We start from the raw sequence: 17,864 nt of genomic DNA on the forward strand, positions 1-17,864 counted from the left end.
TGGGTGGATCAGGTTTTGTTCCAATGTGTGTTATTCAAAGGCCTTTTGTAAAGGAGAACATTGGGGTTTGCATGCTGTCTTTGTTTTCTTTCAGTTGCTGGAGGCATAGCAATAAAAATGTAAAGTATAAATGATGCTGGTTATTCTGGTTTGAGGCTATCACAAGTTAGTCAGCAGGGGAAACTTGGAAGCTATAAAAGACAGCTTTTTGTGTTGTTGTTGTTGTTGTTTTTTCTCTTGTGAAAGTGAAAACTAATCCAGGAGTGAAATTGGTACTGTCTTTCATACCAAATATATTTCTACTTAAGGTTTTGCTGAACCATAATACAGCTGTCTGAACACATCTCTGTTCTTTTTATACTTCATGTACAATTTATGCCTCAGATGGAAAATATTTTTTTTTTCACCCAAAGCACTGTATATTCAGCCTCTTACTTCCCAGTACAGTTAAGGTGCTTTCTGTATGCCAGTCAAAATTTTGCCTTTACTACAAATTCTTTTCCTTGAGTTTACCTTACCTTTCATAACATAGCTCTTTTTATGGCTTAAGGCAAAAGACTCATGCCATGTGTAACTTTAGATTAAAAAACTGTTCCATAAAATTAACATAATGCAGCATTATATTGATAGTGTGACTGCCAGAAAATCTTGAGTTTTGGTTGTAAGATCTCCAGACCTGATGACTCTGAAAAACTTATAGAGAAACCATGGTCTGTATATGGCATAAGTGATCAAGTAGCAAGGTACCTTTGACTGCTGGACTTGGTATGATTCTTTCAAATATGCATATGGACTTTTAAATGTGAAAACAATGAGCATAAATATTAAGCAACATTAAGAGAAACATAAGCTAATCGGGCATGTCCAAAGCGAGAAGTCACACAGTGACCCTTTCAGAAATGGTGGGATGGGGGGAGTTCTCTGTCCTTCTAGGGTTCCTCAAACATCTTTTAATCACACTTGTCAAACCACAGCTCCTGGGCTGAGGGAAGAAACAGTCAAAAAACACAGAGAAACATTGGCCCATGTGTATGCTACTTCTTCAAAACCATGTGCCTGTTTACATCATTTTTTATTCATATTTGATGGTTGTACTATGCCTTCTATTCTGCAGCAGTGGCACAGCACAGTTTGAGTTTTCCAAAATCGCAGAGCATATCTTAAAGCACAAATTGATTTGAGCCCAGGTAACTGGACTGTAGTTCTCACTCTACCTTTACTCCAAGCCAAGAAGGTATGCACATAGAGCTCAGAAAAAAGACAATAGTTGAGGAGGAGGGATGAGTGTTACATAAACCAAAAGATATTAATTGATATAGAAAACACAAGAACTGCAGTAGAAATAAGAGCTTGTAGCACCACAGCCAACCCTGAAATCTCACAGAAAATATGTTGAGTGCTGGTGACAGGTAGGTTATTAACCAGTGCCCCTGCTCTATGATTTCAGATCTCCTTGCGAGATTTACAGCAGCTGGGATGCAGCACCACCAGCAGCTCAGCCAATATTTTCCTTCATTAACATTTTAACTAATTAAAAAGTCTAAAGGCATCTTAATAACTGCAGTAGCTCTTCAGTGTGGATTGCAGTAGCAGTATCTGCTTTGCCTTAATTTTCTATTCATGTGTGTTTAATCAAAAGTTTTTTTATGTATGTGCTAAATGGCAATGTGTTTACCTGATTTGAATTTGTGACATCAGCACAAACTTCTTAATTAAAACAGCCCAACTCTGTGTGTGATGGTAACCTAAGTGACTGTATATTAAACAAGGCAAATGACATTTACTTTCCTTATCTTCTGTTTTCCAGCATCTGGTCTTGTGTTCAGCTGTCTATTGTTACAAATTCTCCAGAGAATGATATTATGAAACACACTGCTGACACCAGCTGCAGTGCTGATTCCGACTTAGTAGGGAGAGGTGGGGTAAATCTGCTTTTCGCTTAGGAGAGACTGAGCAGAATCCTTAGTAGCCTTTTGGTCCTGCTGAAATAAACATAAATGGGGAAATTAATTCCCTTGGCCCATATCTCTTCCCCATATTTTGGGGATGAAGCTCTGGAAATCAGGGTTTTTCTTAAGTGTTTCCTTACACTATCTACTTTTTACTTCTCCTATTCTCTAGATGGTGGTGAAATCTGGAAAAGCGGTTGTACCTCTTACTTCTGCACAAAGAACTGGATCTCAGAGTACATGGAACTTGTTTGTTCTCCTCTCTGCTCTCTGAAACAACAGCGGAGTTGCAGGTTTTCAGCCCAAAGAGATAAGCCAAACTAATTTTTTTTTTTCACAGTGTGCTGTGAACTATCATTTGGCTGTTCCAGAGCATGAGATAACAGGTTGCAAGAAATGACTTTGGTCGTCAATTATGTTCACAGGTCAGAAATAATCACATCGCAACTCAAAATCAAGTAGTGTCACTTTAATCAATCACTGGAACGGGTGCTAAGTCCATCACTATTTTAAAAGCTTCACAATAAGACAGGATATTTTTCTCATAGATTTCCTCTGAGCAGAAATTTCTGGGTGAAATCTTCCTGTGTGTGATGTCACTTGCTGTTTTAGAGGCACCCAAACTGGTTGGTAGTGCCAAGAGAAAGACACAGTGCTATGCAAGAGTAAGAGCTCTGGCCCCGGAACAAATATATGTGTATCAAATAATGGAATATCCCTTACCCTGAACAGAACTAATTAATTGGGGCTCAGCTCTTCACTAACAAACACATAAGCCTACTAGGTCAGAGTCGATGATCCCTCTAGCCAAGTACTCTTTCTTTGATAGTGGCAGTAGGAGATGTTGTTTCGGAAGAGCATGAAAGTCTGGCCACTCTTTGCAGTTTATTATTCTTTTGCTGCCCTGGCATCTACAAGCATTGGGTTATGGCTGTTTGAGGTACCCAGGTTCTTTTTGTTCTTATTGTTTTCTTTCTATATGAAGCCGATGTCCTTGAATTTTTTTAGCTACCGTTGCTTTAACTTTGGACAAGTGCTGCAATGATTAAGTTAAACTGTTTCCAGTTGTGGATCATCCACGCTGATCTGAAGAACATATCAATAACAGGACTTTTTTCCTACTTTTAGTCACAGCACTGATTTTAATAGAGCACTGGAACAGGTTGGTCAGAGAGGTTGTGGAGTCTCCATCCTTGGAGATATTCAAAAGCCATCCAGACAGAGTCCTGGGCAGCCTGCAGGTGACCCTGCTTGGGCAGGGGGGTTGGACTAGATGATCTCCAGAGGTCCCTTCCAACCTCAACCATTCTGTGATTCTGTGGCAGTTTTATATGAGTGCATGTGTGTATACATATATATAAATTCATGCACACACACACGTGCATATACACATACACACAGACACTTGTAAGGTGATGTCTCCAGATCAAGACTGAATGTTTTTCATAAAGTCATACAGCATAATGCAAGAAAAATCGAGTAAGATGTCAAGATGTGAGGCAATGTGATCAAAGTTTTTGGCCTTAAAATCTGTAAACATGCATCCAGGTTGGCAGCATCCCACAGACAGAAAAAGACTGTAGCTCTGCTGACTCAAAGGAAATGGATACAAAACTGTGCATTTTTCCTAAGCTGTCCAACTATTTGTCCCTTCCAGAAATATTTAAAATATTTAAAATTATTTACAATCCTTAAAATACATTTACTTTTACATCAAATTTGTTTGAACCCTGAAAGCCAATCTAAGGAGAGATGTTTGGGGGTTCCAAGTTTATTGATTCACAGTCACTTCTCTAAAAGTTTCAAATTGCAGCTTAAAAAGATTTATTTTTCCTAATTCTCTGCTCTGAAGATGGATAATGAGTGCTTAATAGTTTGATCTTTAGAGCCAAAACCCCCAAGAGTGTATTGTATTTATTACATTATTCAGTATTAGCAAACTGTCTTACTATCTTTTATTTAGTTGCATCTTTTCAAGCCTAATCAAGATGTTTTTTCCTTTCTGTGTTTCAAGAATGGCAAGGTTTTTCAGGACAAAGTGACTGTTGTAGAACTGTATCCGGCTGGACCTTAGTAAATAGTTTTCACAATGTCTAAGAAAAAGTCTGCTCAGGACTAGAAAACTAAGTTGTATCAAAAACTGTATTGTCACTGAAGTAGCAGTAATGATTTTAAAAGGTATTTGATCTGCTACCTGAGGAGACAGCATTTTTGTATAGTAACAGTACACAGAATATATATATCTATATCTCTGTATCTCTCTATATCTATTTATCTGACATCAAGATGGGGCATAATAAGCCTCAAGCCTTGAATCTCTATTGTAATGACATAGCTTCCCAGGTGAAATTCTTGTTTCAGGGACAGGGTTTGATGAAAGCCAGCATTTAGGAAAGCCATATTTTCAGGTCAGTCTTTTGCTATCCTTTATTTGACACTGGTTTTATATTTACTGAAATTTGCATCATCCAATTCTATAGGTTTTAAAGATCTTGTTTCAAAATGCCATCATTGGAAAGCTACCACTCTAACGACAGCAAAGATAAGGCAGTGGCCAGAACAGTTACCAAAATAGCCCAGTTCAGGCAACCTCAGGCTTCGGATGAAACCTCCATGAAAGCCAGGTGATGCCTAGAGAAGCCAAAGCATAAGGTCCAAGAGAAACATAAAGCCCTGTGAACAACAGTGTTGTTTAATTGAGGTTAAATGTAACTTAATAACTGAATCTGCAAGCTGGAACAGATGAGAGGAATATGGAGATACTAGACAATGCAAGAGTTGTTTAAGGGTTTTTTTATATACTCAGAACAAATATTAATGAAAAATAAAACAGCAGGAGCTGCATAGAGGAGGTGTTAAACTAATGTTAGTTTGAGAACATGGATAGACAAAGTATTTGGGTCTGGTTAAAGTAGATAAAAATCTGACTATATCAATGTTAATTCTGTATTAACCTTATAAAAAAAAAACCCTGACTTTTTAGGAAACTGGGGTGTTCAGTAGTGACTGCCTACATCCTTTGAAATCCATATTTCTCTTGGTAGCTATTCGGTAGTTTGGAGAAGCACACAGCACACAAAGTACAACTGATTGCTCTGTGAAGTACTGCTGGCCATTTGGAGATAGGTTTTAAAATAGAACTTGAGATTTCACTATTTAGGATAAGGAATCAGCAGTGCTCCTTTTTTAAGTGGTTTCCACCTTCGATTTCTGCTGTCATCTCTGGCTTGGCCTCCTCTTCAAGAAGATAAACCCTGTCATTATGCTGAATCTTTCCTCATGTAGGGGCGTTTTGGTGCTGTGTCCGATTGTTGTCATTGACTGTCTCTGTAACCTCAAATCACTGCTTCAGCATCTCTGCTGCAGTTTTCTCTTCAGAAAAATAGAAATTATGTCATTGCCTACCTCACCATAGGTACTGTGAGTTCACTTAACCTAAAATACTTTGAGGTATTTTGATGAAATGTGCTTACTGAAGTGAAAATTATTAATAATCATCATTATAAGGTTTTATTTCTCCCTTCCTCTTCTATGCTCATCAAAGAGATTAAAATAAATATCTTTATGCTGAAGAGAATGCAATGTAGAGAAAAAGAAAGTATTCTCATAGCTTTAAGAAGCATGAAATTCTTTCAGACTGTATTTTTTATTGTTTCTTTTTCCCTTTTCACACTTTGAAACTAATCCAGACTTAGCCATCTGAAGTACAGAGAATTAGGTGCAGTAACTCCAGTGGAATGAAGACAGAATGGATCATTCATGTTTCTGTCCATTAACAATATTAGTGAAGGGCTAAAGAATTTCCTCTGGGGTGGATTCACACTTTGCCTTTCACTCCATGCCCCTCTGCAAATGATTCTAAATCTTTCATATGAAATGGATGGGAATCAAACTGTGACCTCTTCCACTTCAGAATCACTAGCATTTACAGAGATGAATGTACTTTCGTGATCTATAAAACTTAGAGTGAGAGTGGAAAAAAAAACACATAAATGATTTACTTTGCTGTTTTAAAACATCCTCCCTTCCATTTTCCTCACCTAAAATATATACAGAAATTTTTATTGCATGCCACACTCCTCTTTGCATCCAGTTTATTGTCCACACTTTTTGTGTATGTCTAATTAGCATCTATTTTTAGCAAGCAGCAATCCTAAAATTAAATATACACAGTTATTTCTTTTAATCACTTGTGTTACACAGAACATAGGTAATTCTTTCCAAAAGCGTATATATATTTTTTTGATTTAAAGTATCTTTAGTTCCACTATTTTTAAATTTGAATGTTACAGTGATAAAACTATTTGCTTATCTTGTTCCTCTTTATTTTATTTTTCGTTTGTTAATTCAGTCCTATCAGGCAGCTACCTGACCCAGTTATATTTGAGCATTTAATTTATGTTACCTCTTGGTTTGTGACAGTGTTTATCCATCACAAATGCTTATTAAAAAGAAAAATATACTTACTTCCAGAATCTCTATTAGATTGAACTATCAGAAAAGCATCATTTTTAAAGCTTGCTTCAGTATATGCAACATTTTTAACAGCTTGACAGAGTAATATCAATTCTCCTTCAGCCACATAAAAGTTGTAAACCACAACTTTTTTTTGTATTGACCACATAAATTCTCAATATTTATGGAAACTAAATCAGTTTCTGCCCTTAACCAGAAATATATAGCAGTAGCTCCTGTTCAAGAAGCAAAACTGGCTACGTATAGTGACAATCACAGATTTGTCACTATACATAACCAGTCATTTAAATGTTTGTCATTTTCATGCATTAAAAAAGTTAAAGCAATCATTTATACCACAAAGTCAAGCATTAAAGCACTGTTCCCGAGCTAGGTAGCTCTTAAATATTTGGTTTTATTTTTTCTCCTCCTTTTCACAGCATGACTTCATATCTTATTTAACTCAAGGCATCCAAACACTGTCCTCAATCAAAAGAACATTTGATTCATGGCCTTTTTCATGACTTTACAGAGTTTTTCTATGGGAATACCTCAAGCAAGGCCATATTCGGAGGAAAAGCCTCATTAGGATAAGTGTTGGTAATTACATTTTACAGATAGAGAGACAAAGCAAAGCATAGATAAGGCAAATCTTCAATTGAATTCTATCTCAAATTATTTTCCAGCATCGTAGATGAGTTTTACGGCAGGGGTTGGGCTAAAAGTTTATTCTTGTGGCTGGACAAGCTGTCCAAAGGGGCTCCGTGTGATTTTGTTAGGAGGTCTACAACTTAAACAGAGGGGAAGTGATGCCATTTCTACTAAACTTCACGCCATGGAAGTGGAGAATACATAATAACTCTTTCTCTTCAGTTAAAGCTAAACACATTTAATATTATCAGTCTGGTATTCATCTCCTCACGCTCTCAGTTTGGCAAAAGTGGCATGACGGCTCCTATCTGAAATTGGCATAATTTTCCTTAAGATTGGACATAGGGTGGGGAAGAATTAATAACTTCTGCCATGTTTGTGGAGGCCAGAATGCTTTCTGACTCTTTTTATTACACTCTGCTGAGGGAAAACAGGCAAAAGAGACTTCAGCAGAGTTACTTGAATGTAAATTGGTGTGAGAGAGCAGAGGTTTGCCCAGTGTGTTTGTGTTGCTATTGTAATACATATAGCAAGGATTTGACCACAGTGTTGCATTTCTACAACTCGTAAGGGACCACAGATCCCTCTTCTGATTGATACCCAGCATAGTGTTAAATTGACTGATTATGTTGGCTAGACTAACATATTTTTCAGTTTCTGAAAGGCTGAAATGTGTGATGATTCCTGCAATGGACAAGATTTGATGTATCAGACACATACAGGAAGAAAAGAAAAGATTTGCTGTTCTTGACAGTTGCTTGTTGACAGCTCCTCTTTTTCTCTTCAAGGTGACTATTCATAAACCTTTCTCCGACAGACAAGATGTTGCACAATACCATCATATGATACAGTCAAATTGCCCTTTCTAAGTAGTCACATATTGATTTGCTCTGATGGGCTTTACACTCTTTTTATCACCAGATTGACAGATACTAGTAAACCACAATATAGTCAAAATGCTTCCCCTTTTCAGAATCACTCCCATAGTGTAATCGATGCAATAAATATGCCACATCATGAAAAGTATCTTGTGAAATACATTTTCCTCACCTTCCCACTTTTTCTTGCACAAAAAATGATTGCCTGATAACAGATAATGATAGGGCTGCACATTGCCACTAGTCTAATCTTCTCTTCCTAGTGGTTTAAAGCTGCAAGGCTGAGCAATACCAGCCTAAAAAGTTTTACGAGAAGCTATGGCCAGTCTACGAATAACAATAGCTTATTGTGGCAGCGCCCTGAGCCAGGCAGAGCCTGGTGGTAGACCTGACTAGATCTGTTAGCCTAGGGAGCTTGCCAAGACCAAGAGGCTTTTAAACTCCAAAAAGCCAGTTTTTATTAAAATAAAAATGGTATTTTGAATGGAAATTGAAAGCCTGCAGCTCAGCTGGGCAAAGAGCAAGCACTATGGTGAACAATAAATGAGACACCACATACTAGCCTTAGCTGCTATGTTGGGCTCGGGTGAGTGCAATTTTAAGGGAGAAATTCCACACCTGAGAGAGGGAGCATAGAGGGAGAGAAAGCGAAAAAAATTGGGGGATTTATTATTTTGTTGTCTCATATTGGCTTCAAAAGCAGCTGTGTGTTTTGTCATATGCCCATGTGTATGCTATGGGTGAAGATGGCACTAATAGCCTTGTAAAATTCTCAAAAAAAGGTCTCTTGCAAATGCTCCATTTTCCATCAGGCACCTGTTTGATAGGGCACACGTGCAGATAATTGGCAGCTTTCTTCCCTCTCCTTTTTTTTTTTTTTTTTTTTTTTTTTTTTTTTTTTTTAACTTGAAGGTCTCAGCATCCTGGCCAGTCTGCCTCAGTTTATGGAACTAAACAGGAAAAAACCCTGGAATGAACAGTTTGGAGATTTCCTCATTTCTTGGTTTAGTTTTGTTTTTCACATGCAGCTTAGCTGATTTAACATTGAACATGGAAAATGCACAGCATCCTTGAATACAGAACAGGAAGTGACCTAAAGAAATAATCTGTGCCATCCTCCAGCCTCCAGGCAAGATCAGTGATCTGGCACATCCTTGTTTAGGCTGTTCTGAAACCTCCAGCGCTGAGATATCCCTGTCTCTTTGGGTGATCTTTCCCAGTACTTCACTGTATTTGTTGTATTTTCTTACTATCAGAAAGCTTTTCCTGATGTTGAATGTAAATCATCCTTATGACAATAGGAACGCAAATTCTTGCTCCGAACATGACATGGAGATAAGACTATTTTATTTTTTTCATCAGTCTTTTATGCAGTTGAAGAAATGGAGGAGATATTTCATGAGAGCTGCCCTATCTGTACCACAGTGACAAATCTTGTTATTGTGTGCATGTATATATATATATGTGTGTGTGTGTGTGTGTGTGTGTGTGTGTGTGTGTGTGTATGTATATTGTATATAAAACTTTTGTATTTGCAGTTTCTGATCATCCTGGTTGTTTTCACAACTGGTTCTTTATTTTGTGAAGTGTGATGCCCAAACTTGATTGTAAAATTCCAGTTTTGTCATATCAGGGCAAAGTAATTTTAAAGACATTTCACATCTAAACTCCTGTTTAGAATTAGATTATGCATGATGTGATTAGATCTCTTCCAATATTTCTGAAACTTTAATTAAAAATGTATTTAATTTGTCAGACTTGAGCAACTCTCCTTTCTCCAATAGAAACCAGTCTTGGTTTTTGAAAATGTAGCATTTGTCTTTCATTGTTTTTGTCCCTGCCCCCTCCAGCCTTCTTTTCAAAAACAGCAATCAAATTTTATTGACAGCTTGTTTTTTGATTAGAGGTTATTGGAAACCTAAGATATGGACCAAAAATAATTTTTGCCTCCAGAAATAATTCAATAAAATTTATATTGGAAGCTTTTGGAACACTAGTTGATTTTAAATGAGTAAAACTATGTCCCTTTATTGGTATTTGTACTTAATCTATGCATATAGTTGTAGACTATATTATGGGATCTTATGGATGTGTGTATGTGTGTGGTTTTTTTTTTGTTTGTTTTTTTTTTTAACAAACGGGGTTTTTTTGTCTTGGTTTGCTTCCTTTCTTGTACTTTTATTTTGGGGATGCAGCTTCCTAGAGTGGTGGCTGCTTAAAGCTAGCTCGAATGTTTGTTGAAAAAATATGCTAACTGAAGAATGAAATAAAAGAGAAGATAATCCTGATGCCATATATTTGTTGTCGATTTTGGAACCAAATAAGCTTTCCATTTCTTTATATTTTCTAAATAGGGGTCAGACTCCTTTTCTTCTTTCTTGATCTTTTCTGTTCTTATGCGGTTTTTCTTCCCATTTTGATACATCATTCTTTCTGCAATATTTATTCACAGATCACACACACACACAAAAAGGGGGGGGATCAGAGAAATGGAGGTGAAGACAAAAGGAGGAGAACCCACTTATTTTTCTTCTTTGATTTAATCTTAAAATTATGATTTTTTTTTACTTGGAGAACAGAATTTATAATGAAAAAATATTAAAAGTTCTTCAGAAGTTGTGTTTTAAAAGACAGCATTCAGTTATAGCACATCCTAGATGCTGCGTGTTAAGAATGTTCATGATGAAGTCTTCCCTAAGTTGAATTATCTGGGTAAGTGATTATATTTCTGCAAGATATGTCTGACTACAATTCTGTTTTTTTTTTTTGGAAACCTGGCATACTGCTAGGTCAAAAGATGGAGAAGAAACAGGTTGTTTTTAGCAGAGGTACACTTAGATGCTATATTGACTGCAGCAGTCTTTCAAGTAAGACAATTAGGATGCATCTACAGCTGGAGCTGAAGGGCACACCTGAAACACTGACAGGATAGTACACCTGGATTTTCTCTCAGCCAAAGAGTTATGGAACTGATTGTATTGAAGGAAAATAGCAAATATTGTGAAGCATGCCTTTGGATTAAATGCATAAGTTGATTAAAGGCTCAAGTGAAAATGTAGGTTCTCTGCCATACTCTTGAGGCAAAATTATAGTGAAATCCAGTACTTACAAAAAGTAATAATGCCTACATTAAATCCAAAAAAAGGGCGGGGGGCAGAGGGAAGCATTATGCTTCAGGATGGGGAAATGTAGACTACTGCAAAAAAGAGCACTGCAGGTGTTGTCAAGAGCCGGATCAGTGGGGCACCCTTTCAGACCACGGGGCGGGCTTCTTACTCCCCGACTGCTCAGGGCTGAAGCTGACCGCTAACTCCTCAGCAGTGTGGCTGAGATATGAGTGAACTAGGGTGAGAATATTGGGCAAGGACTTCTCTGACCCTGTTTTCTCACTGCTCTGCTGCTTCACATATGAAAAGGGAGCCTGATCTGTTTTTTTGTGGGGTGCCAAAGGCAACTTGCAGAGAATATTTCCATATACTAGGACATCTTCCATCTACATATTAGAAAGCAATACTATCCAATCCCATTAAGTAAGAAAAAAAACATACAATGTGAAGAGACTATTGAGTTAATATCTGCCTTAAATAGCAGCAGTTCTTGTGGGTAATCCAATAATGTGGATTCTAGTAATCCAATGAAGCTTCTTGCTTTGTTATATGAAGTTCTTCCAGTCTTCTCTCTTTTTTTTTTATAAGGAAGACTGCTACAGTAGGCAGCCTTTCTGGTAGATATCTAAATGCTGCTGCAGACGATGAGATATAAGTGGTTGCATTTGCAAAGATGTTGCAACCCCCCCAAAAAATAGAAAAAAATACCCTCTACATATTTTTCTTTTCACTTTCTACTTTTTAACAAAACAAATGGGCAAATGTCATGAATCAAACTCACTGGTTAACTGCAGTCAGAAAAGAGATTTTTCTTCAGTTTGCATCCAATTTAAATGGTGCTTATGACATGCAAAGCCCAAGTCATTTATTTTTATGGAAGTTATTAAACAGGAGGCTGTTCATGGAGCAGGTTAATTTTGAACAGTGTCACTTCATTTCAATTTGTATTTCCCCTTTTAATATGAAAAGAAAGGTTATGTTTCCTAAAGCCTGAGTGCATTATTGTATTTCTAAAACTTCCAGGATATGACAGATGTTGGAGCTGTTTTACATTTTATAATTTATAATTGTTCTAACATACATGGTATGGAACTTCACACATTATCTGCCAGTCAGGGGCCTTTGATTTGCAAAGTGCCCTGACTGCTATAGGGAGAGACTGACTTTCCTGTGGAGAAATGTACTTGGGTGACTGTTAGTACAAGGAGGAAAAGTCTCTTGTCCCTTGAAATCACTTATGTACCTCATTGCAAACCAAAAAGTACTACATTTTCCAAAATAGCGGATGGGTTTGATTAGGTCAGTTTGTTCTCACCTAGGGATATTTCATAAGGATTGCAGTTAAAGAGGAGGCATGTTTGGCATTTTCCGAAATTGATGCCTATTTGTGGGTGTCAGGTAAGTAACTTAGAAAGGAAGGCACATAAAATAAGTAACAGCTTTGGAAGATAAAACTAATTATCCGTAAAGGGCTATCTGGTTAGTGACTCCTTTGCTTTTTATTACCTTTTTCTTTAATTAATGAACACAATCCCCATCAGCACTTTAATACTCTCTTAATTGAATGTCCCTTTTTTAGGTTATCTTTTTTTTTTTTTCTGTATGGATGGGAAATGAGTGAATTTACATAGCCTTTCTTCTCATAGAATGTCAGTGTTTTAGATCGCATTTCTTGGGTTCTGCGTGGGGGTTCTGCTCAAGCCCTTTTCTCTCCTTAAAGCCAGCAGCAGCTCAGGAGTTGGATCTTTTCCCTAGTGAAAGGAATGGTGATCTCAGAAACCAAGGAACACTTATTTTCCTTAACCCCTTCATACTTCACAAAATAATGTCAGCTCTTCCTTTTCTTTCAAAAAAGGTACTTCACTCATATATGGAAGTATGAATGGGGTATTTGTAACGTGTTCCATGTTCTTTCCCTTTTGTGCATTGTCAGGAGGCAGAATGAGTTTCACAGTTCTCCTCACAACATTCTGTGAAAATTTCTGAGGTACAAAAGTGTTGATGATCACATACTCAGCATTCACAGAGTAAGAAACAGGCATCATGAAGTAACATGATAATTTTAATATTTTAGAAAAATAAATCTCTTTCTTTTTCTCATTTATATGGTCAAAATTTAATCGGGATACTGTGAAACTGCTTACTTCACCTCTGCTTGAAAATTTTAGTTATGAACTGTCTGGGGCATCTTCCTCTGTATTTTTATACAACACCAAGCATGATGGGGCCACAGTTTTCTCTAAGCATTTCCTGAATTTAATTTAAAATAAGGAGAAACCAAATGAAGTCCTAAGTGGTTCTCGCATTGTTTCAGGTATAAGAAACAGGAGACAGAGCAAGAGAGACTGGACCTAAGAAATTTCAAGGCTTACTAAGCATTTGTTTTTTTTCATGGAAACGTACCAGTGTATAAGACAGTTGGATCCTCTGAGTTGGGAGAAAGAAAGAGAGATGTGTAATGGAGATATTGTTGGTTCTCTGGATTTACCTTACCTCTCATCACATTCACAAGGCAATTGTTTTGCATATATATCCTATATATCCTAAAGGGTGCATAATGGTTCTTTGAGTAATTTGCTTACTACAACTGTTCTAGCCACCAAGCCTCTTGAACTAAATGTTAACTTCCTTAGCTCACCAACCAGTATTTTCTATTTCTGCTAACTGCATTAAATGTGCTGACTGGCTTCCATTTTGTGTCACCTATCACCAGCTATAGCTAAGATAGACCCTCAGATGGGCAGGGGGACACAAACATTGTGCCCTCACAAACAATGACCAAACAGAATAAAAGTGTTTGAAAAATGAATTTATGGAGGAAAAAATAATTTCTTATTGCTATGTTTATATGCTCCCTCAGAAGTATATGTCCTGATGAAGTTTCTTAGTTCATTTTATTTTATTTTTAGAATAGTGTTTATTATTCTACCCCAGTAACCCAGCTGCATGTGCCTATCCATATTAAAGAGGGACTGGATAAGAATTCTCGCTACCAGCTCATCCCCATGGGTTGGAATAAAAGTGTTCTCTCTTCACACATGCCAGTTTGCTAATTACCATCACTCTGAGCAGGAGAATACTAACCCTGAGATTTAAGCCTTTCTCAGAAATAATATTGGTCAAAAAGTTTTCTTCTTCAGAAAAGTATTCCTTAGCTGACTTCTCTTGGAACAGTATTTGGAGCTGCCATGTATGTCACATGTACTGAGGATAATTTGAACTAACTGGAACGGAATTACTGTGCTTTTATACCCCTTTAGCTGAGGACAGCCATGATCATTTTGTCATGTCATGAATTGTTGTAAAGTCATAACAACCAAGTCACGCAACCATGTGGAGGAGATCCTATTGTTCTGATGCCATCTCCTTGGAACCCAGGGTAAGGTTTGGGTCTGTTTCCACCTGTTCAGAGACTCAGTAATGCTGCCCCCTCCCTCAGGGCCTTTGTATGGTATTTCGTGGAGAAGTGTGAGAAAAGTCAGCCTGTTCTCTGAGAATGAGTCATCTCAGATTCTACTGCTATGGCCATTTGTTTTTCTTCTTGGACTCAACTCCACGTTAATAAGGTCCCATGGCTTTTAGTTAGTTTGGAACAAGTGAAGAGTAAGTTTGCAGCTGCTATGATATACAATGCAGGCATTCTCAGAGATTAATTTTCCTTATGCAAAACAGAGATGATGATGATGGTTTTAATGAAAGCTTAATTCATTTGAGATTTACGGTGGCATAAACAGTCTGGAGTCCGTTCATCTGTCGCAGTGAGACTGAAACCAGAATCAGCCCTTATGTTTCATCCTTACTTGTCCTCTGTGACAACTTTCTATTTTTACAAAGATTTAAATATTTCTGTGACTGTAGGTAGAACGTGAGTCTATGGAGATCTAGAATATTGCACACTTAATTATGTTTTCTTTGAAAGTTTATTCAATATTCCAAGATATCTTCAGCCAAATTTTGTTTAGAAATCTCTCTACGATGTTATCTCATTTTTTATTTAAAATTCCTTTGCTTACAACAAACCTCCCTATTTTATACACTGATAAACAAAAGTAGCAGCAGGATTATTGGATCTCATCTTATTTCCACTATTGCAAATCAGAATTAATTACACTGAAACAGAATTGCATGGGTGTAGTGCTGGTACAAATCAGGGTCAGAATCGAGTTCATAATTACCATGGTTGGCTTCACTGGCATTTCTGTTTTAATAATGCTTGGTTTCCAGATGATCATGCTTCCCATAACCAGAGGTATTAATAAATGTTCAAAAACAGTTCTGGCTCTTTTAATCAGAAATACCTCAATCCGCTTGATATTTAGGCACCAGAAAATGAGTGAGCTACATGACAATCCTTGCTAGTGACAGCACTGTGGATGAATGACAGAAGCAGGAATGAATGTCTACTAACTTAGTCTCTTAAGATAAATACCTGCTTAAGTCTCTGGGAATTCTAGGTGTTATACTAGGTTGCCACCAAGATCACTTAGTTTTACCAGAATGCAAGGCAGATCAGGTGGATGGTGTGGCATAGCAAAGGGCTACAAATCTGAGAATCTTTGAGGTGAACATTATCAGACAAAGTAAGAATTCAGAGAGGTGGAATTTAGAGGTACTCTTGCAGGCAGTAGCTGATGTAGAGCGGTCTCAAAGAATGGAAAATCTTTCAAGCCATTAAGTAAAGGTCTGAGTTAGTTTGTGGGAGAAATGATGAAAAACTTTTTTTTGTCCATGAAAACATGGACAAAAACTTTTTGTCCATGAAAAGCATGGAAAGTATATTCATGCTTAGCATTGTGTATAGGCAACAATTTTACTGTCAATGGATAGAATTTTATATTTGAATTGAGGACTTATACATCTTGGTATAGTGCCACAAAGTAGATGAATGAAAGCATAGCTTCTCTATTCCCTTATCTAAAATGTATATTTAGCAGTTGAAAACTGGAAATAATTCAGTGGTAAAGCCTTCATGTGCGTATGTATAAAGAAACTGGTAGTTTTTAGTCTGAACAGTTCCCTATTTTATTCATTGAACTACTTCATGTCTGCCACAACTTTGAATAATCATGAAGCCTCAAGTGGTCTGTGACATGTGCTTTCTTTGATTTCTAATGAGATATTGGAACCATTGCTGTATAGGAAGCAAAACAACTATAGAGAGGGAGGCAAAATACCAAGGTTGTCAGATGCATTACCTCTAAAGAATCCATTAAAAACAAGGCTTACCTTGCCCACGTATTGAGTATCTGGACCTGTGTACTCCTCCAGCAAGAAAAATTGATTCCACATCCAGCCACGCTTGGTGCGGTGCAGTGTTCTTCCATCACTCTCTGACAATACTGTTATCCTTTCACTGTGCAAATGCGTGTTAGTCCTTTTTTGGGATAGCATCATAGGAATTGCATGAAGCATATAGCCCCAAAGCAAAAGTGTCAAGGAGTAAGTCCTCATACTTTACAGAGATGTTGTTAGGCTCCAATTCTCTAATAATTCCCCAGAACAAAATTTTTAAATGTTGTGTTCCTTTTGTAAATAGGACCTAAAGGGTGGAGAAAACTATTTGAGTAAATTGCCATAATCTTGCTTTCCTAAGCCTGTAGCAGAGTATACCAATAGCCTAGTGGCAGAGTATATCAATAGCCTAGTGATCATGACAATGACCCATGCAAAGTAGATAGAGTTATACAAAAGGACCAATTGCATGTTTAATTGACCATTTTCCTCAAATAATTACATGCAGGAATTAAGAAGAGTTAAAAGTCAAGTCTTTTAATATCTCCCTGACCCTTTTTTATTTCTCCCTCTCTCCCATTGTATATAGACATTAATTTAAAACATAATTTAATTGAGTAGAATATTTCTTGATCTGAAAACTTTAGAGGTCTGCAGTTATTGAGGTACCAGTTTCAGAGACTTCCTAAATATCAGAGCTAGTTCCCAGCTACCACTAGTATCTTGAGACAATGCAACAATACAAATAGCAAGAAACCTTCCAACCTAATCATTTCCATTGCTCAGCCTGACATCACCCCCTCTTGGTATCTGTAAAGCAGCTTCTGTAAAACTGAATTTTTTGCTATTTCATGATTTATAAGACTTCCTCTTCCCCTTCACTAGCCCCCATCTGTACAGAGGATCTACTTTAGTTTCTGAAAAAAGGAGCTTATGACATAAGATGATATTTAAAGTGTTATTGATGCCTTCTGGAGATTCCTTGTTCAAGAATGAAAAGTACTTGCTAGATAAGTTTCTATTCATAGCAGTCCTCCCGGGGTTGACAGAATTCTGCATTTGGGACAAAACTCTCCACTGACATGTATTTTTCTTTTTTCCCACCTGAATGAAAGGGTAATTTCACGACAGAGACTTTTGTTTGTAGTAGTATGAAACTGAGATGGACGTTTTGTGTAGAAATTTGTAAATGATGTTTAATCAAAACAAAACAGGATTTTCTTTTTGAGACCCCATACTCTTGTTTCAAAAGTACAACAGGGATGCCTCGTGTCCCAGTCTCTTTCATAACCTCTTTCTGGCAAGCCCGCTTTTGTTACAGAGCATCATTTACTGAGCTGCCATTGCATATTACAGAAAACTAGGGTAATAATGCATTAGGGAAAGTATAGCTTAGCTTGGGAATCCCAGTCCATAAACAGTGATGGTGTCATGAAGCAACTTTACCAGTAACTATTTTTATTTTGGTTTTCAGGATTTTTTTTTTCCTGTATAAAAGGTGGACATTTTTGGAAATAATATGTTTTTTGTGAAAATTATTTTTCACTTGACAACCAAAACAGTTGGAATGGAAAACATTCAGCCAGTTGTAC

At 37.1% G+C, this 17,864-nt stretch overlaps 1 protein-coding gene across 1 annotated transcript in view; it reads right to left on the minus strand.

Moving 5' to 3' along the window:
* The window catches only part of CDH9 (cadherin 9), a 69,377-nt gene extending 52,883 nt beyond the window's left edge, over positions 1-16,494 (minus strand). Inside the window, exon 1 of the mRNA XM_026115582.2 lies at positions 16,267-16,494. Coding sequence (XP_025971367.2) covers positions 16,267-16,491 — 225 coding nt within the window. The 5' untranslated portion in view covers positions 16,492-16,494. The remainder of the gene's footprint in view (positions 1-16,266) is intronic.
* Positions 16,495-17,864: the final 1,370 nt, after the last annotated feature.

The sequence above is a fragment of the Dromaius novaehollandiae genome, chromosome 2 (assembly GCF_036370855.1).
Source record: "Dromaius novaehollandiae isolate bDroNov1 chromosome 2, bDroNov1.hap1, whole genome shotgun sequence".
NCBI lineage: Eukaryota > Metazoa > Chordata > Aves > Casuariiformes > Dromaiidae > Dromaius > Dromaius novaehollandiae.